The sequence below is a fragment of the Anomaloglossus baeobatrachus genome, chromosome 1 (genome assembly GCF_048569485.1).
Source record: "Anomaloglossus baeobatrachus isolate aAnoBae1 chromosome 1, aAnoBae1.hap1, whole genome shotgun sequence".
Lineage (NCBI taxonomy): Eukaryota > Metazoa > Chordata > Amphibia > Anura > Aromobatidae > Anomaloglossus > Anomaloglossus baeobatrachus.
In genome coordinates, this window is record NC_134353.1 from 443,151,591 (window position 1) to 443,174,825 (window position 23,235).

Consider the following 23,235-nt stretch of genomic DNA (forward strand, 5'->3'; position numbering starts at 1 on the left):
TGGTGATGTTTCCGCCCGTCCACCATACTCATACAAGGGGGGGGGCTTCGCACCCCCTGCACCCCCAATTTGGGGGTCTTACCCCAGACTCCCGCTTCTATTTTAATCAACTCCATGCCCAGATGGACTTAAAAGAATAATGTATTTTCCTGGTACCAGCAATGCTGGCGGAGGCCACGCCCCCTTCTGTCACATGGGCATGACGTCTTTCCACTGGGATTTAGACGTTACCACACGCTTCTTGTGTCATAGCTAATGGCCCGTGCGTTCCACTGGTGTGTGAGGCAGTGCTGTCTCCGGCAGGTAGCTCCCGGTCTCCTATAATTACCCGACACTGGTGTTTCCCTGAGTGTCCGTGGTCTCGCAGACTTCCACCATGGACGTAGCCTACATCTGTGAGTGGGACAGAAAGCCCCGGACCAGCCACTGCCCCTCCATCCCGCTGGTGTGTGCCTGGTCTTGTCGCAATCTGATTGCCTTCACCACAGACCAACGCAATGAAGAGGAGAAAGGTAAGCCGGCTGTGCCCGCGCCCCTGTGCTGAGGCGGCTCGGTGTGTGAGCGCATGTCAGCGATGCCCAGCGAAGAGGTGATAAATAGGCAGCAAACTGTGCCCGCAGATTGTTAGGTGTGGGGAGTCGTGGGACTGTGTACATCGCCGCTACGTAACCCAAGCCTTAATAGCATTGGCTGTGCAGTAAAGCCTGTTTATTATTTCTTCTTACTGACCTGTGGGGTCTGACCACTGGGATCTGCATCGACATATCAGGGACTTTATTCACAATGGTAACTTTGTACAGAATAGTATAACGAATCAGACGCCCGACCGCTGCTCTGCTCATTCTCTACAGAATAGTATAACGAATCAGACGCCCGACCGCTGCTCTGCTCATTCTCTACAGAATAGTATAACGAATCAGACGCCCGACCGCTGCTCTGCTCATTCTCTACAGAATAGTATAACGAATCAGACGCCCGACCGCTGCTCTGCTCATTCTCTACAGAATAGTATAACGAATCAGACGCCCGACCGCTGCTCTGGTCATTCTCTACAGAATAGTATAACGATCAAACGCCCGACCGCTGCTCTGCTCATTCTCTACAGAATAGTATAACGATCAAACGCCCGACCGCTGCTCTGCTCATTCTCTACGGAATAGTATAACGAATCAGACGCCCGACCGCTGCTCTGGTCATTCTCTACAGAATAGTATAACGAATCAGACGCCCGACCGCTGCTCTGCTCATTCTCTACAGAATAGTATAACGAATCAGACGCCCGACCGCTGCTCTGCTCATTCTCTACAGAATAGTATAACGAATCAGACGCCCGACCGCTGCTCTGCTCATTCTCTACAGAATAGTATAACGAATCAGACGCCCGACCGCTGCTCTGGTCATTCTCTACAGAATAGTATAACGAATCAGACGCCCGACCGCTGCTCTGCTCATTCCCTGCAGAATAGTATAACGAATCAGACGCCCGACCGCTGCTCTGGTCATTCCCTGCAGAATAGTATAACGAATCAGACGCCCGACCGCTGCTCTGGTCATTCTCTACAGAATAGTATAACGAATCAGACGCCCGACCGCTGCTCTGGTCATTCTCTACAGAATAGTATAACGAATCAGACGCCCGACCGCTGCTCTGGTCATTCTCTACAGAATAGTATAACGAATCAGACGCCCGACCGCTGCTCTGGTCATTCTCTACAGAATAGTATAACGAATCAGACGCCCGACCGCTGCTCTGGTCATTCTCTACAGAATAGTATAACGAATCAGACGCCCGACCGCTGCTCTGGTCATTCTCTACAGAATAGTATAACGAATCAGACGCCCGACCGCTGCTCTGGTCATTCTCTACAGAATAGTATAACGAATCAGACGCCCGACCGCTGCTCTGGTCATTCTCTACAGCAGGGGTGGGGAACCTCCGGCCCGCGGGCCGTATACGGCCCGTCACGACTTTTTATGCGGCCCCCAGGCACATTCCCAGGGACCGCTGTGCTCTGGCAGCAGCCGCGCTTTTCCCGGCTGCCGGCCCTTTAAATCTCACTGCCTGATGCCTTGAGGGTAGATGCTAGAATGTACGGGCTCTATCCAGATCCTGACTTCCAGGACCTGACTGCAGCCCATACATTCTAGGCTTAACCCCGGCCTGTGCTAGTGTGCTCTCTGCTCTGGTGGGCGGGGTAAGCAGCACGCTGCGATATGTCACAGAAGAGCTGCAGCAGATTTACCAGCCTCCCGGACCTGCTGTCTGCGTGACTCCTCCTCCCCCTCACTGTGAGTACGCAACCCATCGCTACCCCCCCCCACCTCCCGCTAAGTGCTGTGTACTCCCTTGTGCTGTGTGTACCCCCTAATGCTGTGTATCCCCCTAATGCTGTGTATCCCTCTAATGCTGTGTGTACCCCCCAGTGCTGTGTACCCCCCCCTAATGCTGTGTGTACCCCCTAATGTTGAGTACACCTCTAGTACAGTGTTTACCCCTTAGTACTGTGTGTGCTCCCCTAGTAATGTCTGTACCCCTTGGGTGATGTCTATGCCCCCCCCAGTGCTGTCCGCACCACCTAATGCGGTCCATGCTGCCACCAGTGCTGTCCATGCCACGGTCAGTGCTGTCTGTGCCCCCTTATGCTGTCCGTGCTCCCCAGTGCTGTGTGCCACCCCTCAGTACTATGTACCCCCCAGTGCTCTGAACTTGCTACTGCTGTCTGTACCCTCCCACTGCTTTCTATGCCCCCAGTCTGTGCCCTCCTGTTGATGTCTATGTTCCCCCAGACTTCTCTGTGTCTCCCTAGTGCTGCCACCTAGTGCAGTCCGTGCAGCCACCTAGTGCAGTCCGTGCAGCCACCTAGTGCAGTCCGTGCAGCCACCTAGTGCAGTCCGTGCAGCCACCTAGTGCAGTCCGTGCAGCCACCTAGTGCAGTCCGTGCAGCCACCTAGTGCAGTCCGTGCAGCCACCTAGTGCAGTCCGTGCAGCCACCTAGTGCAGTCCGTGCAGCCACCTAGTGCAGTCCGTGCAGCCACCTAGTGCAGTCCGTGCAGCCACCTAGTGCAGTCCGTGCAGCCACCTAGTGCAGTCCGTGCTGCCACCTAGTGCAGTCCGTGCTGCCACCTAGTGCAGTCCGTGCTGCCACCTAGTGCAGTCCGTGCTGCCACCTAGTGCAGTCCGTGCTGCCACCTAGTGCAGTCCGTGCTGCCACCTAGTGCAGTCCGTGCCGCCACCTAGTGCTGTCTGTGCCACCGCCAAGGCTGTCCATGCCCCCCTACTGATGTATATGCCCCAGCCCCCTCCTGTGATGTGTACTCCCAGTGTCTCCTGTAATTTATGCACCCCAGCCCCTCCTGTGATCTATATGCCCCCAGCATCTCCAGACCGAGACAAACCTGGAAAAGCAGCTGTGAGAAACAAGATGATCAATATCACCGAACACACAGTCACACCAAACAGAAGCAGCTCCGGCCACCACAATAGGGGTGAGTTAATTAATCGTTTGACCAAATTTTTCAAGTTGATAATGTTGTGCGGCCCCCAAAGGTTAGTAGGAAATTCCAAATGGCCCCCGGCAGTAAAAAGGTTCCCCACCCCTGCTCTACAGAATAGTATAACGAATCAGACGCCCGACCGCTGCTCTGGTCATTCTCTACAGAATAGTATAACGAATCAGACGCCCGACCGCTGCTCTGGTCATTCTCTACAGAATAGTATAACGAATCAGACGCCCGACCGCTGCTCTGGTCATTCTCTACAGAATAGTATAACGAATCAGACGCCCGACCGCTGCTCTGGTCATTCTCTACAGAATAGTATAACGAATCAGACGCCCGACCGCTGCTCTGGTCATTCTCTACAGAATAGTATAACGAATCAGACGCCCGACCGCTGCTCTGGTCATTCCCTACAGAATAGTATAACGAATCAGACGCCCGACCGCTGCTCTGGTCATTCCCTACAGAATAGTATAACGAATCAGACGCCCGACCGCTGCTCTGGTCATTCTCTACAGAATAGTATAACGAATCAGACGCCCGACCGCTGCTCTGGTCATTCCCTACAGAATAGTATAACGAATCAGACGCCCGACCGCTGCTCTGGTCATTCTCTACAGAATAGTATAACGAATCAGACGCCCGACCGCTGCGCTGGTCATTCTCTACAGAATAGTATAACGAATCAGACGCCCGACCGCTGCTCTGGTCATTCTCTACAGAATAGTATAACGAATCAGACGCCCGACCGCTGCTCTGGTCATTCCCTACAGAATAGTATAACGAATCAGACGCCCGACCGCTGCTCTGGTCATTCCCTACAGAATAGTATAACGAATCAGACGCCCGACCGCTGCTCTGGTCATTCCCTACAGAATAGTATAACGAATCAGACGCCCGACCGCTGCTCTGGTCATTCCCTACAGAATAGTGTAACGAATCAGACGCCCGACCGCTGCTCTGGTCATTCCCTACAGAATAGTGTAACGAATCAGACGCCTCGACCGCTGCTCTGGTCATTCCCTACAGAATAGTGTAACGAATCAGACGCCCGACCGCTGCTCTGGTCATTCCCTACAGGATAGTGTAACGAATCAGACGCCCGACCGCTGCTCTGGTCATTCCCTACAGGATAGTGTAACGAATCAGACGCCCGACCGCTGCTCTGGTCATTCCCTACAGGATAGTGTAACGAATCAGACGCCCGACCGCTGCTCTGCTCATTCCCTGCAGGATAGTGTAACGAATCAGACGCCCGACCGCTGCTCTGCTCATTCCCTGCAGGATAGTGTAACGAATCAGACGCCCGACCGCTGCTCTGCTCATTCCCTGCAGGATAGTGTAACGAATCAGACGCCCGACCGCTGCTCTGCTCATTCCCTGCAGGATAGTGTAACGAATCAGACGCCCGACCGCTGCTCTGCTCATTCCCTGCAGGATAGTGTAACGAATCAGACGCCCGACCGCTGCTCTGCTCATTCCCTGCAGGATAGTGTAACGAATCAGACGCCCGACCGCTGCTCTGCTCATTCCCTGCAGGATAGTGTAACGAATCAGACGCCCGACCGCTGCTCTGCTCATTCCCTGCAGGATAGTGTAACGAATCAGACGCCCGACCGCTGCTCTGCTCATTCCCTGCAGGATAGTGTAACGAATCAGACGCCCGACCGCTGCTCTGCTCATTCCCTGCAGGATAGTGTAACGAATCAGACGCCCGACCGCTGCTCTGCTCATTCCCTGCAGGATAGTGTAACGAATCAGACGCCCGACCGCTGCTCTGCTCATTCCCTGCAGGATAGTGTAACGAATCAGACGCCCGACCGCTGCTCTGCTCATTCCCTGCAGGATAGTGTAACGAATCAGACGCCCGACCGCTGCTCTGCTCATTCCCTGCAGGATAGTGTAACGAATCAGACGCCCGACCGCTGCTCTGCTCATTCCCTGCAGGATAGTGTAACGAATCAGACGCCCGACCGCTGCTCTGCTCATTCCCTGCAGGATAGTGTAACGAATCAGACGCCCGACCGCTGCTCTGCTCATTCCCTGCAGGATAGTGTAACGAATCAGACGCCCGACCGCTGCTCTGCTCATTCCCTGCAGGATAGTGTAACGAATCAGACGCCCGACCGCTGCTCTGCTCATTCCCTGCAGGATAGTGTAACGAATCAGACGCCCGACCGCTGCTCTGCTCATTCCCTGCAGGATAGTGTAACGAATCAGACGCCCGACCGCTGCTCTGCTCATTCCCTGCAGGATAGTGTAACGAATCAGACGCCCGACCGCTGCTCTGCTCATTCCCTGCAGGATAGTGTAACGAATCAGACGCCCGACCGCTGCTCTGCTCATTCCCTGCAGGATAGTGTAACGAATCAGACGCCCGACCGCTGCTCTGCTCATTCCCTGCAGGATAGTGTAACGAATCAGACGCCCGACCGCTGCTCTGCTCATTCCCTGCAGGATAGTGTAACGAATCAGACGCCCGACCGCTGCTCTGCTCATTCCCTGCAGGATAGTGTAACGAATCAGACGCCCGACCGCTGCTCTGCTCATTCCCTGCAGGATAGTGTAACGAATCAGACGCCCGACCGCTGCTCTGCTCATTCCCTGCAGGATAGTGTAACGAATCAGACGCCCGACCGCTGCTCTGCTCATTCCCTGCAGGATAGTGTAACGAATCAGACGCCCGACCGCTGCTCTGCTCATTCCCTGCAGGATAGTGTAACGAATCAGACGCCCGACCGCTGCTCTGCTCATTCCCTGCAGGATAGTGTAACGAATCAGACGCCCGACCGCTGCTCTGCTCATTCCCTGCAGGATAGTGTAACGAATCAGACGCCCGACCGCTGCTCTGCTCATTCCCTGCAGGATAGTGTAACGAATCAGACGCCCGACCGCTGCTCTGCTCATTCCCTGCAGGATAGTGTAACGAATCAGACGCCCGACCGCTGCTCTGCTCATTCCCTGCAGGATAGTGTAACGAATCAGACGCCCGACCGCTGCTCTGCTCATTCCCTGCAGGATAGTGTAACGAATCAGACGCCCGACCGCTGCTCTGCTCATTCCCTGCAGGATAGTGTAACGAATCAGACGCCCGACCGCTGCTCTGCTCATTCCCTGCAGGATAGTGTAACGAATCAGACGCCCGACCGCTGCTCTGCTCATTCCTGCAGGATAGTGTAACGAATCAGACGCCCGACCGCTGCTCTGCTCATTCCCTGCAGGATAGTGTAACGAATCAGACGCCCGACCGCTGCTCTGCTCATTCCCTGCAGGATAGTGTAACGAATCAGACGCCCGACCGCTGCTCTGCTCATTCCCTGCAGGATAGTGTAACGAATCAGACGCCCGACCGCTGCTCTGCTCATTCCCTGCAGGATAGTGTAACGAATCAGACGCCCGACCGCTGCTCTGCTCATTCCCTGCAGGATAGTGTAACGAATCAGACGCCCGACCGCTGCTCTGCTCATTCCCTGCAGGATAGTGTAACGAATCAGACGCCCGACCGCTGCTCTGCTCATTCCCTGCAGGATAGTGTAACGAATCAGACGCCCGACCGCTGCTCTGCTCATTCCCTGCAGGATAGTGTAACGAATCAGACGCCCGACCGCTGCTCTGCTCATTCCCTGCAGGATAGTGTAACGAATCAGACGCCCGACCGCTGCTCTGCTCATTCCCTGCAGGATAGTGTAACGAATCAGACGCCCGACCGCTGCTCTGCTCATTCCCTGCAGGATAGTGTAACGAATCAGACGCCCGACCGCTGCTCTGCTCATTCCCTGCAGGATAGTGTAACGAATCAGACGCCCGACCGCTGCTCTGCTCATTCCCTGCAGGATAGTGTAACGAATCAGACGCCCGACCGCTGCTCTGCTCATTCCCTGCAGGATAGTGTAACGAATCAGACGCCCGACCGCTGCTCTGCTCATTCCCGCAGGATAGTGTAACGAATCAGACGCCCGACCGCTGCTCTGCTCATTCCCTGCAGGATAGTGTAACGAATCAGACGCCCGACCGCTGCTCTGCTCATTCCCTGCAGGATAGTGTAACGAATCTGACGCCCGACCGCTGCTCTGCTCATTCCCCGCAGGATAGTGTAACGAATCTGACGCCCGACCGCTGCTCTGCTCATTCCCCGCAGGATAGTGTAACGAATCTGACGCCCGACCGCTGCTCTGCTCATTCCCCGCAGGATAGTGTAACGAATCTGACGCCCGACCGCTGCTCTGCTCATTCCCCGCAGGATAGTGTAACGAATCTGACGCCCGACCGCTGCTCTGCTCATTCCCCGCAGGATAGTGTAACGAATCTGACGCCCGACCGCTGCTCTGCTCATTCCCCGCAGGATAGTGTAACGAATCTGACGCCCGACCGCTGCTCTGCTCATTCCCCGCAGGATAGTGTAACGAATCTGACGCCCGACCGCTGCTCTGCTCATTCCCCGCAGGATAGTGTAACGAATCTGACGCCCGACCGCTGCTCTGCTCATTCCCCGCAGGATAGTGTAACGAATCTGACGCCCGACCGCTGCTCTGCTCATTCCCCGCAGGATAGTGTAACGAATCTGACGCCCGACCGCTGCTCTGCTCATTCCCGCAGGATAGTGTAACGAATCTGACGCCCGACCGCTGCTCTGCTCATTCCCCGCAGGATAGTGTAACGAATCTGACGCCCGACCGCTGCTCTGCTCATTCCCCGCAGGATAGTGTAACGAATCTGACGCCCGACCGCTGCTCTGCTCATTCCCCGCAGGATAGTGTAACGAATCTGACGCCCGACCGCTGCTCTGCTCATTCCCCGCAGGATAGTGTAACGAATCTGACGCCCGACCGCTGCTCTGCTCATTCCCCGCAGGATAGTGTAACGAATCTGACGCCCGACCGCTGCTCTGCTCATTCCCCGCAGGATAGTGTAACGAATCTGACGCCCGACCGCTGCTCTGCTCATTCCCCGCAGGATAGTGTAACGAATCTGACGCCCGACCGCTGCTCTGCTCATTCCCCGCAGGATAGTGTAACGAATCTGACGCCCGACCGCTGCTCTGCTCATTCCCCGCAGGATAGTGTAACGAATCTGACGCCCGACCGCTGCTCTGCTCATTCCCCGCAGGATAGTGTAACGAATCTGACGCCCGACCGCTGCTCTGCTCATTCCCCGCAGGATAGTGTAACGAATCTGACGCCCGACCGCTGCTCTGCTCATTCCCCGCAGGATAGTGTAACGAATCTGACGCCCGACCGCTGCTCTGCTCATTCCCCGCAGGATAGTGTAACGAATCTGACGCCCGACCGCTGCTCTGCTCATTCCCCGCAGGATAGTGTAACGAATCTGACGCCCGACCGCTGCTCTGCTCATTCCCCGCAGGATAGTGTAACGAATCTGACGCCCCGACCGCTGCTCTGCTCATTCCCCGCAGGATAGTGTAACGAATCTGACGCCCGACCGCTGCTCTGCTCATTCCCCGCAGGATAGTGTAACGAATCTGACGCCCGACCGCTGCTCTGCTCATTCCCCGCAGGATAGTGTAACGAATCTGACGCCCGACCGCTGCTCTGCTCATTCCCCGCAGGATAGTGTAACGAATCTGACGCCCGACCGCTGCTCTGCTCATTCCCCGCAGGATAGTGTAACGAATCTGACGCCCGACCGCTGCTCTGCTCATTCCCCGCAGGATAGTGTAACGAATCTGACGCCCGACCGCTGCTCTGCTCATTCCCCGCAGGATAGTGTAACGAATCTGACGCCCGACCGCTGCTCTGCTCATTCCCCGCAGGATAGTGTAACGAATCTGACGCCCGACCGCTGCTCTGCTCATTCCCCGCAGGATAGTGTAACGAATCTGACGCCCGACCGCTGCTCTGCTCATTCCCCGCAGGATAGTGTAACGAATCTGACGCCCGACCGCTGCTCTGCTCATTCCCCGCAGGATAGTGTAACGAATCTGACGCCCGACCGCTGCTCTGCTCATTCCCCGCAGGATAGTGTAACGAATCTGACGCCCGACCGCTGCTCTGCTCATTCCCCGCAGGATAGTGTAACGAATCTGACGCCCGACCGCTGCTCTGCTCATTCCCCGCAGGATAGTGTAACGAATCTGACGCCCGACCGCTGCTCTGCTCATTCCCCGCAGGATAGTGTAACGAATCTGACGCCCGACCGCTGCTCTGCTCATTCCCCGCAGGATAGTGTAACGAATCTGACGCCCGACCGCTGCTCTGCTCATTCCCCGCAGGATAGTGTAACGAATCTGACGCCCGACCGCTGCTCTGCTCATTCCCGCAGGATAGTGTAACGAATCTGACGCCCGACCGCTGCTCTGCTCATTCCCCGCAGGATAGTGTAACGAATCTGACGCCCGACCGCTGCTCTGCTCATTCCCCGCAGGATAGTGTAACGAATCTGACGCCCGACCGCTGCTCTGCTCATTCCCCGCAGGATAGTGTAACGAATCTGACGCCCGACCGCTGCTCTGCTCATTCCCCGCAGGATAGTGTAACGAATCTGACGCCCGACCGCTGCTCTGCTCATTCCCCGCAGGATAGTGTAACGAATCTGACGCCCGACCGCTGCTCTGCTCATTCCCGCAGGATAGTGTAACGAATCTGACGCCCGACCGCTGCTCTGCTCATTCCCTGCAGGATAGTGTAACGAATCTGACGCCCGACCGCTGCTCTGCTCATTCCCCTGCAGGATAGTGTAACGAATCTGACGCCCGACCGCTGCTCTGCTCATTCCCCTGCAGGATAGTGTAACGAATCTGACGCCCGACCGCTGCTCTGCTCATTCCCCTGCAGGATAGTGTAACGAATCTGACGCCCGACCGCTGCTCTGCTCATTCCCCTGCAGGATAGTGTAACGAATCTGACGCCCGACCGCTGCTCTGCTCATTCCCCGCAGGATAGTGTAACGAATCTGACGCCCGACCGCTGCTCTGCTCATTCCCTGCAGGATAGTGTAACGAATCTGACGCCCGACCGCTGCTCTGCTCATTCCCTGCAGGATAGTGTAACGAATCTGACGCCCGACCGCTGCTCTGCTCATTCCCTGCAGGATAGTGTAACGAATCTGACGCCCGACCGCTGCTCTGCTCATTCCCTGCAGGATAGTGTAACGAATCTGACGCCCGACCGCTGCTCTGCTCATTCCCTGCAGGATAGTGTAACGAATCTGACGCCCGACCGCTGCTCTGCTCATTCCCTGCAGGATAGTGTAACGAATCTGACGCCCGACCGCTGCTCTGCTCATTCCCTGCAGGATAGTGTAACGAATCTGACGCCCGACCGCTGCTCTGCTCATTCCCTGCAGGATAGTGTAACGAATCTGACGCCCGACCGCTGCTCTGCTCATTCCCTGCAGGATAGTGTAACGAATCTGACGCCCGACCGCTGCTCTGCTCATTCCCTGCAGGATAGTGTAACGAATCTGACGCCCGACCGCTGCTCTGCTCATTCCCTGCAGGATAGTGTAACGAATCTGACGCCCGACCGCTGCTCTGCTCATTCCCTGCAGGATAGTGTAACGAATCTGACGCCCGACCGCTGCTCTGCTCATTCCCTGCAGGATAGTGTAACGAATCTGACGCCCGACCGCTGCTCTGCTCATTCCCTGCAGGATAGTGTAACGAATCTGACGCCCGACCGCTGCTCTGCTCATTCCCTGCAGGATAGTGTAACGAATCTGACGCCCCGACCGCTGCTCTGCTCATTCCCTGCAGGATAGTGTAACGAATCTGACGCCCGACCGCTGCTCTGCTCATTCCCTGCAGGATAGTGTAACGAATCTGACGCCCGACCGCTGCTCTGCTCATTCCCTGCAGGATAGTGTAACGAATCTGACGCCCGACCGCTGCTCTGCTCATTCCCTGCAGGATAGTGTAACGAATCTGACGCCCGACCGCTGCTCTGCTCATTCCCTGCAGGATAGTGTAACGAATCTGACGCCCGACCGCTGCTCTGCTCATTCCCTGCAGGATAGTGTAACGAATCTGACGCCCGACCGCTGCTCTGCTCATTCCCTGCAGGATAGTGTAACGAATCTGACGCCCGACCGCTGCTCTGCTCATTCCCTGCAGGATAGTGTAACGAATCTGACGCCCGACCGCTGCTCTGCTCATTCCCTGCAGGATAGTGTAACGAATCTGACGCCCGACCGCTGCTCTGCTCATTCCCTGCAGGATAGTGTAACGAATCTGACGCCCGACCGCTGCTCTGCTCATTCCCTGCAGGATAGTGTAACGAATCTGACGCCCGACCGCTGCTCTGCTCATTCCCTGCAGGATAGTGTAACGAATCTGACGCCCGACCGCTGCTCTGCTCATTCCCTGCAGGATAGTGTAACGAATCTGACGCCCGACCGCTGCTCTGCTCATTCCCTGCAGGATAGTGTAACGAATCTGACGCCCCGACCGCTGCTCTGCTCATTCCCTGCAGGATAGTGTAACGAATCTGACGCCCGACCGCTGCTCTGCTCATTCCCTGCAGGATAGTGTAACGAATCTGACGCCCGACCGCTGCTCTGCTCATTCCCTGCAGGATAGTGTAACGAATCTGACGCCCGACCGCTGCTCTGCTCATTCCCTGCAGGATAGTGTAACGAATCTGACGCCCGACCGCTGCTCTGCTCATTCCCTGCAGGATAGTGTAACGAATCTGACGCCCGACCGCTGCTCTGCTCATTCCCTGCAGGATAGTGTAACGAATCTGACGCCCGACCGCTGCTCTGCTCATTCCCTGCAGGATAGTGTAACGAATCTGACGCCCGACCGCTGCTCTGCTCATTCCCTGCAGGATAGTGTAACGAATCTGACGCCCGACCGCTGCTCTGCTCATTCCCTGCAGGATAGTGTAACGAATCTGACGCCCGACCGCTGCTCTGCTCATTCCCTGCAGGATAGTGTAACGAATCTGACGCCCGACCGCTGCTCTGCTCATTCCCTGCAGGATAGTGTAACGAATCTGACGCCCGACCGCTGCTCTGCTCATTCCCTGCAGGATAGTGTAACGAATCTGACGCCCGACCGCTGCTCTGCTCATTCCCTGCAGGATAGTGTAACGAATCTGACGCCCGACCGCTGCTCTGCTCATTCCCTGCAGGATAGTGTAACGAATCTGACGCCCGACCGCTGCTCTGCTCATTCCCTGCAGGATAGTGTAACGAATCTGACGCCCGACCGCTGCTCTGCTCATTCCTGCAGGATAGTGTAACGAATCTGACGCCCGACCGCTGCTCTGCTCATTCCCTGCAGGATAGTGTAACGAATCTGACGCCCGACCGCTGCTCTGCTCATTCCCTGCAGGATAGTGTAACGAATCTGACGCCCGACCGCTGCTCTGCTCATTCCCTGCAGGATAGTGTAACGAATCTGACGCCCGACCGCTGCTCTGCTCATTCCCTGCAGGATAGTGTAACGAATCTGACGCCCGACCGCTGCTCTGCTCATTCCCTGCAGGATAGTGTAACGAATCTGACGCCCGACCGCTGCTCTGCTCATTCCCTGCAGGATAGTGTAACGAATCTGACGCCCGACCGCTGCTCTGCTCATTCCCTGCAGGATAGTGTAACGAATCTGACGCCCGACCGCTGCTCTGCTCATTCCCTGCAGGATAGTGTAACGAATCTGACGCCCGACCGCTGCTCTGCTCATTCCCTGCAGGATAGTGTAACGAATCTGACGCCCGACCGCTGCTCTGCTCATTCCCTGCAGGATAGTGTAACGAATCTGACGCCCGACCGCTGCTCTGCTCATTCCCTGCAGGATAGTGTAACGAATCTGACGCCCGACCGCTGCTCTGCTCATTCCCTGCAGGATAGTGTAACGAATCTGACGCCCGACCGCTGCTCTGCTCATTCCCTGCAGGATAGTGTAACGAATCTGACGCCCGACCGCTGCTCTGCTCATTCCCTGCAGGATAGTGTAACGAATCTGACGCCCGACCGCTGCTCTGCTCATTCCCTGCAGGATAGTGTAACGAATCTGACGCCCGACCGCTGCTCTGCTCATTCCCTGCAGGATAGTGTAACGAATCTGACGCCCGACCGCTGCTCTGCTCATTCCCTGCAGGATAGTGTAACGAATCTGACGCCCGACCGCTGCTCTGCTCATTCCCTGCAGGATAGTGTAACGAATCTGACGCCCGACCGCTGCTCTGCTCATTCCCTGCAGGATAGTGTAACGAATCTGACGCCCGACCGCTGCTCTGCTCATTCCCTGCAGGATAGTGTAACGAATCTGACGCCCGACCGCTGCTCTGCTCATTCCCTGCAGGATAGTGTAACGAATCTGACGCCCGACCGCTGCTCTGCTCATTCCCTGCAGGATAGTGTAACGAATCTGACGCCCGACCGCTGCTCTGCTCATTCCCTGCAGGATAGTGTAACGAATCTGACGCCCGACCGCTGCTCTGCTCATTCCCTGCAGGATAGTGTAACGAATCTGACGCCCGACCGCTGCTCTGCTCATTCCCTGCAGGATAGTGTAACGAATCTGACGCCCGACCGCTGCTCTGCTCATTCCCTGCAGGATAGTGTAACGAATCTGACGCCCGACCGCTGCTCTGCTCATTCCCTGCAGGATAGTGTAACGAATCTGACGCCCGACCGCTGCTCTGCTCATTCCCTGCAGGATAGTGTAACGAATCTGACGCCCGACCGCTGCTCTGCTCATTCCCTGCAGGATAGTGTAACGAATCTGACGCCCGACCGCTGCTCTGCTCATTCCCTGCAGGATAGTGTAACGAATCTGACGCCCGACCGCTGCTCTGCTCATTCCCTGCAGGATAGTGTAACGAATCTGACGCCCGACCGCTGCTCTGCTCATTCCCTGCAGGATAGTGTAACGAATCTGACGCCCGACCGCTGCTCTGCTCATTCCCTGCAGGATAGTGTAACGAATCTGACGCCCGACCGCTGCTCTGCTCATTCCCTGCAGGATAGTGTAACGAATCTGACGCCCGACCGCTGCTCTGCTCATTCCCTGCAGGATAGTGTAACGAATCTGACGCCCGACCGCTGCTCTGCTCATTCCCTGCAGGATAGTGTAACGAATCTGACGCCCGACCGCTGCTCTGCTCATTCCCTGCAGGATAGTGTAACGAATCTGACGCCCGACCGCTGCTCTGCTCATTCCCTGCAGGATAGTGTAACGAATCTGACGCCCGACCGCTGCTCTGCTCATTCCCTGCAGGATAGTGTAACGAATCTGACGCCCGACCGCTGCTCTGCTCATTCCCTGCAGGATAGTGTAACGAATCTGACGCCCGACCGCTGCTCTGCTCATTCCCTGCAGGATAGTGTAACGAATCTGACGCCCGACCGCTGCTCTGCTCATTCCCTGCAGGATAGTGTAACGAATCTGACGCCCGACCGCTGCTCTGCTCATTCCCTGCAGGATAGTGTAACGAATCTGACGCCCGACCGCTGCTCTGCTCATTCCCTGCAGGATAGTGTAACGAATCTGACGCCCCGACCGCTGCTCTGCTCATTCCCTGCAGGATAGTGTAACGAATCTGACGCCCGACCGCTGCTCTGCTCATTCCCTGCAGGATAGTGTAACGAATCTGACGCCCGACCGCTGCTCTGCTCATTCCCTGCAGGATAGTGTAACGAATCTGACGCCCGACCGCTGCTCTGCTCATTCCCTGCAGGATAGTGTAACGAATCTGACGCCCGACCGCTGCTCTGCTCATTCCCTGCAGGATAGTGTAACGAATCTGACGCCCGACCGCTGCTCTGCTCATTCCCTGCAGGATAGTGTAACGAATCTGACGCCCGACCGCTGCTCTGCTCATTCCCTGCAGGATAGTGTAACGAATCTGACGCCCGACCGCTGCTCTGCTCATTCCCTGCAGGATAGTGTAACGAATCTGACGCCCGACCGCTGCTCTGCTCATTCCCTGCAGGATAGTGTAACGAATCTGACGCCCGACCGCTGCTCTGCTCATTCCCTGCAGGATAGTGTAACGAATCTGACGCCCGACCGCTGCTCTGCTCATTCCCTGCAGGATAGTGTAACGAATCTGACGCCCGACCGCTGCTCTGCTCATTCCCTGCAGGATAGTGTAACGAATCTGACGCCCGACCGCTGCTCTGCTCATTCCCTGCAGGATAGTGTAACGAATCTGACGCCCGACCGCTGCTCTGCTCATTCCCTGCAGGATAGTGTAACGAATCTGACGCCCGACCGCTGCTCTGCTCATTCCCTGCAGGATAGTGTAACGAATCTGACGCCCGACCGCTGCTCTGCTCATTCCCTGCAGGATAGTGTAACGAATCAGACGCCCGACCGCTGCTCTGCTCATTCTCTACAGCAGACCTGGGCAAGGGGCGGCCCGCGGGCCACATCCGGCCCGCCTGCTCTCTGTGACCGGCCCGCCCGTCTTCAGCCGGTGCAGTGGAGCCGGGCTGCAGCGTGCGAGCAGGGAGAGATCCTGTGCAGGTCCGCACAGTAAGTGCAGGCAGCGGAACGCAGGAGTCTTTCCTCTGTTCCCTGCCGGCACTAATTGTCAGTGACACACGCGCGCGCTCTGACGTTGTCAGTACTGCGCTGCGTGTGTCATTTCAAAAGTTCCCGCCCGGCAGGAGAAGGAGCAGCACAGCAGACGGAGTAATTCATCCTGCTGCTTGCAGGACCTGCGATGATGTCACGCCCATGTGACTGTGTGGGAGGAGATACGGGATGCCGGGCAGAAAGCAAAGATACTGAATCCTGAAGGAGATGTGGACACATGATGACTGGTAATGAGAAAAGAGGGGACATGAGGGGGAGGGGGGCTGCAGGGTGAGGGGCATATGAGGGAAGATGGAGCTGCAGGGTGAGTGGCATATGAGGGCTGCAGACTGACAGAAGGATGTGAAGGGGTGCAGAGTGTTTGAGAGGGGTAAGTTGGAGTACAGGCAGGGTGAGATATGTGGGCATGGTGTGTGACATATGGGGGTGTAGTGTGTGTGATATGGGGGTGCAGGCTGTATGTGGGGAGCAGGGTGTGTGACATATGGGGGTGTAGTATATTACAGGTGTGCTATATGGAGATGTATATTGTGGTATAGTATATGGGGGTATAGTGATGTAGTATATTACAGGTGTGCTCTATGGAGGTGTAGTATATTACAGGTGTACTATATGGAGTTGTAGTATATTACAGGTGTGCTATATGGGGGTGTACTATATTACAGGTGTAGTATATGGGGTGTAGTGATGTAGTATATTACAGGTGTACTATATGGAGGTGTAGTATATTACAGGTGTGCTATATGGAGGTGTATATTACAGGTGTGCTCTATGGAGGTGTAGTATATTACAGGTGTGCTATATGGAGGTGTAGTATATTACAGGTGTGCTCTATGGAGGTGTAGTATATTACAGGTGTACTATATGGAGTTGTAGTATATTACAGGTGTGCTATATAGGGGTGTAGTGATGTAGTATATTACAGGTGTGCTATATGGAGGTGTAGTATATTACAGGTGTACTATATGGAGGTGTAGTATATTACAGGTGTGCTCTATGGAGGTGTAGTATATTACAGGTGTACTATATGGAGTTGTAGTATATTACAGGTGTAGTATATTACAGGTGTGCTATATAGGGGTGTAGTGATGTAGTATATTACAGGTGTGCTATATGGAGGTGTAGTATATTACAGGTGTAGTATATGGGGTGTAGTTATGTTGTATATTACAGGTGTATATAGGGGTGTAGTGATGTAGTATATTACAGGTGTGCTATATAGTGGTGTAGTATATTACAGGTGTAGTATATGGGGTGTAGTGATGTAGTATATTACAGGTGTAGTATATAGGGGTGTAATGATGTAGTATATCGGAGGTGTTGTAATACTATTGTATGTTTGAGGATTTCGATAGCGTTAGGGCAATGACAGCCAGAGACGAGTTTGTGGTACAAGATGTTTTTATGATATGTAACCACGGTAGATACACAACGGAAATACACAGTATAACAAACACAAAACAATACCTTTCTGAAACGGAGCGAAGGGGATTCCCGGGGCCACGCACCGGACTCCCCCAGGGAGACCACCAGAGCGAACCCCTATACAGGGACTGTCCGGCAATCAACCCCGGAAGGCCTAAATGCGGTGCAGCCGGGACACAAGGGGCAAGCGGTAAAGTCCAGAAGTGTCCGTACGGAATGAAAGTCCAGAATGGTTATGAACCGGAAGAAACCGGGCAGACGTGCTGACAAAAGACGGCAGACGGAGTCCGGGCACAGTTTGAAGAAACCGGGTGTGGTCCAGAGTCGGTCGGTAGATTTCCAGGAGGATCCAAAGGTAATCAAGTAGCAGCAGCAGCAAAGCAGGAGCACACAGCAAGCAGTATACTCAGGCACTGGACTAAGCTTAGAGGCGGCCTTTTAAGCAGCTGGACAGGAAGTAGGGCAACAGAACACAAAACTCCATGTTAACTGAGGGCAAGCTTTTTCAAAAGAGGACTGGAAAACCCGGAAACCTGACAGGTGTATTATATAGTGGTGTAGTATAATACAGGTGTATATGGGGGTGTAGTATATTACAGGTATATGGAGGGAGTGTAGTATAATACAGGTGTAATATATAGGGGTGTAGTGGTGTAGTTTATTACAGGTGTAGTATATGGAGGGGGTGTAGTGATGTAGTATATTGGGTAGAACTGACGTAATTATATTAGTCCGGCCCTCTAAACCAATCCCAATTTCTCATGCGGCCCCATGGGAAAATTAATTGCCCACCCCTGCTCTACAGAATAGTATAACGATCAAACGCCCGACCGCTGCTCTGCTCATTCTCTACAGAATAGTATAACGAATCAAACGCCCGACCGCTGCTCTGCTCATTCTCTACAGAATAGTATAACGATCAAACGCCCGACCGCTGCTCTGCTCATTCTCTACAGAATAGTATAACGAATCAAACGCCCGACCGCTGCTCTGCTCATTCTCTACAGAATAGTATAACGAATCAAACGCCCGACCGCTGCTCTGCTCATTCTCTACAGAATAGTATAACGATCAAACGCCCGACCGCTGCTCTGCTCATTCTCTACAGAATAGTATAACGAATCAAACGCCCGACCGCTGCTCTGCTCATTCTCTACAGAATAGTATAACGAATCAAACGCCCGACCGCTGCTCTGCTCATTCTCTACAGAATAGTATGAGTCGGACGCCCGACCGCTGCTCTGCTCATTCTCTACAGAATAGTATGAGTCGGACGCCCGACCGCTGCTCTGCTCATTCTCTACAGAATAGTATAACGATCAAACGCCCGACCGCTGCTCTGCTCATTCTCTACAGAATAGTATAACGAGTCGGACGCCCGACCGCTGCTCTGATCGTTATACTATTCTGCAGAGTATGAGCAGAGCAGCGGTCGGGCGTTTGATCGTTATACTATTCTGCAGAGTATGAGCAAACGCCCGACCGCTGCTCTGCTCATTCTCTACAGAATAGTATAACGAATCAAACGGCCGACCGCTGCTCTGCTCATTCTCTGCAGAATAGTATAACGAATCAGACGCCCGACCGCTGCTCTGGTCATTCTCTGCAGAATAGTATAACTAATCAAACGCCCGACCGCTGCTCTGCTCATTCTCTACAGAATAGTATAACGATCAAACGCCCGACCGCTGCTCTGCTCATTCTCTACAGAATAGTATAACGATCAAACGCCCGACCGCTTCTCTGCTCATTCTCTACAGAATAGTATAACGATCAAACGCCCGACCGCTTCTCTGCTCATTCTCTACAGAATAGTATAACGATCAAACGCCCGACCGCTGCTCTGCTCATTCTCTACAGAATAGTATAACGAATCAAACGCCCGACCGCTGCTCTGCTCATTCTCTACAGAATAGTATAACGAATCAAACGCCCGACCGCTGCTCTGCTCATTCCCTACAGAATAGTATAACGAATCAAATGCCCGACCGCTGCTCTGCTCATTCTCTGCAGAATAGCATAACGAGTCGGACGCCCGACCGCTGCTCTGCTCATTCTCTGCAGAATAGTATAACGATCAAACGCCCGACCGCTGCTCTGCTCATTCTCTGCAGAATAGTATGAGTCGGACGCCCGACCGCTGCTCTGCTCATTCTCTGCAGAATAGTATGAGTCGGACGCCCGACCGCTGCTCTGCTCATTCTCTACAGAATAGTATGAGTCGGACGCCCGACCGCTGCTCTGCTCATTCTCTACAGAATAGTATAACGATCAAACGCCCGACCGCTGCTCTGCTCATTCTCTACAGAATAGTATAACGATCAAACGCCCGACCGCTGCTCTGCTCATTCTCTACAGAATAGTATAACGAATCAAACGCCCGACCGCTGCGCTGCTCATTCCCTACAGAATAGTATAACGAATCAAACGCCCGACCGCTGCGCTGCTCATTCCCTACAGAATAGTATAACGAATCAAACGCCCGACCGCTGCTCTGCTCATTCTCTACAGAATAGTATGAGTCGGACGCCCGACCGCTGCTCTGCTCATTCTCTACAGAATAGTATGAGTCGGACGCCCGACCGCTGCTCTGCTCATTCTCTACAGAATAGTATGAGTCGGACGCCCGACCGCTGCTCTGCTCATTCTCTACAGAATAGTATGAGTCGAACGCCCGACCGCTGCTCTGCTCATTCTCTGCAGAATAGTATAACGAATCAGACGCCCGACCGCTGCTCTGCTCATTCTCTGCAGAATAGTATAACGAATCAGACGCCCGACCGCTGCTCTGGTCATTCTCTACAGAATAGTATAACTAATCAAACGCCCGACCGCTGCTCTGCTCATTCTCTACAGAATAGTATAACGATCAAACGCCCGACCGCTGCTCTGCTCATTCTCTACAGAATAGTATAACGATCAAACGCCCGACCGCTGCTCTGCTCATTCTCTACAGAATAGTATAACGAGTCGGACGCCCGACCGCTGCTCTGCTCATTCTCTGCAGAATAGTATAACGAGTCGGACGCCCGACCGCTGCTCTGCTCATTCTCTGCAGAATAGTATAACGAGTCGGACGCCCGACCGCTGCTCTGCTCATTCTCTGCAGAATAGTATAACGAGTCGGACGCCCAACCGCTGCTCTGCTCATTCTCTGCAGAATAGTATAACGAGTCGGACGCCCAACCGCTGCTCTGCTCATTCTCTGCAGAATAGTATAACGAATCAGACGTCCGACCGCTGCTCTGCTCATTCTCTACAGAATAGTATAACGAGTCGGACGCCCGACCGCTGCTCTGCTCATTCTCTACAGAATAGTATGAGTCGGACGCCCGACCGCTGCACTGCTCATTATTTACAGAATAGTATAACGAATCAGACGTCCGACCGCTGCTCTGCTCATTCTCTACAGAATAGTATAACGAGTCGGACGCCCGACCGCTGCTCTGCTCATTTTCTACAGAATAGTATAACGAATCAGACGTCCGACCGCTGCTCTGCTCATTCTCTACAGAATAGTATAACGAGTCGGACGCCCGACCGCTGCTCTGCTCATTCTTTGCAGAATAGTATAACGAGTCGGACGCCCGACCGCTGCTCTGCTCATTCTCTGCAGAATAGTATAACGAGTCGGACGCCCGACCGCTGCTCTGCTCATTCTCTACAGGGATGCTGAGAAAATTCAAGTGTGGCACTCAGCATTGCCACTAACTGGGATGGGGAGCAGGACACCCATAGTTAGACCACCACTGATCAATCAGTTATCACATACTGTGGTAATATACAAGAGGACAAGAGTAAAGTGCAAAATTCAATATACTTTATTAAGACATACACAACACAGGTTAAAATGGTACACTACCATATCAATAGGGAACACTAAACCACAATCCTAGTGTAATAGAATAATAGCCTACTGTGGTATATCAATGTATAAGAGCAAATAGCTATATAGATAGTGGCTGTCAAAGGGTTAATTCAGGACAGAAGGTAAATGGTAATGTCTAATAAGACAGGGGCTGTGGATGGGGATACAGCACATAGGTCCATCATGGAGTCTCCAGCAAAAAACTGGGAGAGACCATGATGATGATAAGGCTAAAATCAGGAATAGAGAATACAAATCCTACAGATTTGAGGATAAGGAACCATCAGTGTAGGAGCACACAGGAGATTTACTTCATGTTCTTACCTAAAGTGCTAGTGCAGTGGAGGATTCAAGTGTGCTCCAAGTGCCGATGGCCCCAGCACAGTCCCAAGTCTGAATGAAATCCCTAAAAAACGCCCAGGGTCTCCATCCGACGCGCGTTTCGTGGGGTGTAAGCTTTCTCAAGGTGGGGAGCCACTTTGGCTCCTTATCCTCAAATCTGTAGGATTTGTATTCTCTACCTATTGATATGGTAGTGTACCATTTTAACCTTTCTGTGTTGTATATGTCTTAATAAAGTATAATCATAATAATATACAAGAGGACAAGAGTAAAGTGCAAAATTCAATATGAGTAGTGCAGGCACCTCCTCTGCCCTACCTCGGCCGACGTGGTGCTTATATTGATGGCTCTCATTATGAGAATTGTGTTAACTACCCACAGTATGTGATATTAAAGGGAAGGTATCGTGCCCAAAAAAAAAATTCAATAACTGAAAAAATGTAAAGTTTTAATGTTTTGCACTACTCACACAGGCCGACAGGTGACAGGCCATGGGGGGAGAGCGTGGGGCTGTAATTGGAGATGGTAGCATTGATGACGGGGGGAGGGGCGCCGGTACACTACTCACACAGGCTGAACGGGTGACGGGGAATAGTTCAGCACACAGCATGACCGCTGTGAGCTGCAGAAAGATGGCGCTGATCTCCTCCCTCTGTTGTGATCTGGACAGCCCATGGGGCGCGTCCAGGGGAGCTCTCCTGTAATAAGCCTAGGGGTCGGATTCCGACAATCAGAGTGAATGCACAGGGGCTGCCATAAAGGAGGTGAGTAACTGTCATTACACATAGCAAATCCAGCGTGGCAGACCCCAGTGCTTTCGGTAAAACTAGAATTTAATAAAAATTAAATAAACAGTGAGTTTAATTTTGCATTAATAGTGATTATGAAATCAAGTATTTTTAATACAAAAATAAAAAAACACGACACCCTACCTTTAACTTTAGGGGCCACTTTTATGGTCTTTGAGGTCTTGGACATATACATTAGTTCAGGGGTCTCAAACTTGGCTGGGTGTATGGGCCGCACAATTTTAATTTGAGAGCCACATTGATTGCAGGATAAAGTGACATTTCTATTGGTACCTTTTTTTTTTTTTTTTTTTTTTTTTTCCCTATACACCTTTTGGATCACTATTTTTGAACATTTTTTTTGCTCGTTAAGGCTGCTTTCACACATCAGTTTTTTTGCTGTCAGGCACAATCTCATTTGTGCCTGATACAACTGATTCGTCGCAGATTGTGTAAAAACTGATGCGACGGATCCAGCAAAAAACGGATTCGTTTTTTTTTTTCCTTTTTCATGCCGAGAGAGACCCCACCATAACCGCACACACCGGCACTACCGCCCCCATCATCACCGCACACACTTGGACACTACCGCCACCATCATCACTGCATCGACCGGCACTACCGCCCCCATCATCACCGCACACACGCAGGCACTACCGCCCCCATCATCACTGCGCACACACCGGCACTACCTGAGTGACGTCACCGCTGACAGCGCGACTCACTTCAGTTGCTGCGTGGAGCTCACAGAGAGCGGTAGTGTTCTATGGCCGCTCCTGTAAGCTTCCGATGTAGCAGAGCTGAAAGCGTCG

General features: G+C 53.5%; 1 protein-coding gene across 1 annotated transcript in view; it reads left to right on the plus strand.

The window, feature by feature from the left end:
* The first annotated feature begins 238 nt into the window (after positions 1-238).
* MED16 (mediator complex subunit 16) overlaps positions 239-23,235 on the plus strand; it is a 111,026-nt gene continuing 88,029 nt past the window's right edge. Inside the window, exon 1 of the mRNA XM_075352694.1 lies at positions 239-512. Within this exon, the coding sequence (XP_075208809.1) occupies positions 377-512 (136 nt within the window). The 5' untranslated portion in view covers positions 239-376. The remainder of the gene's footprint in view (positions 513-23,235) is intronic.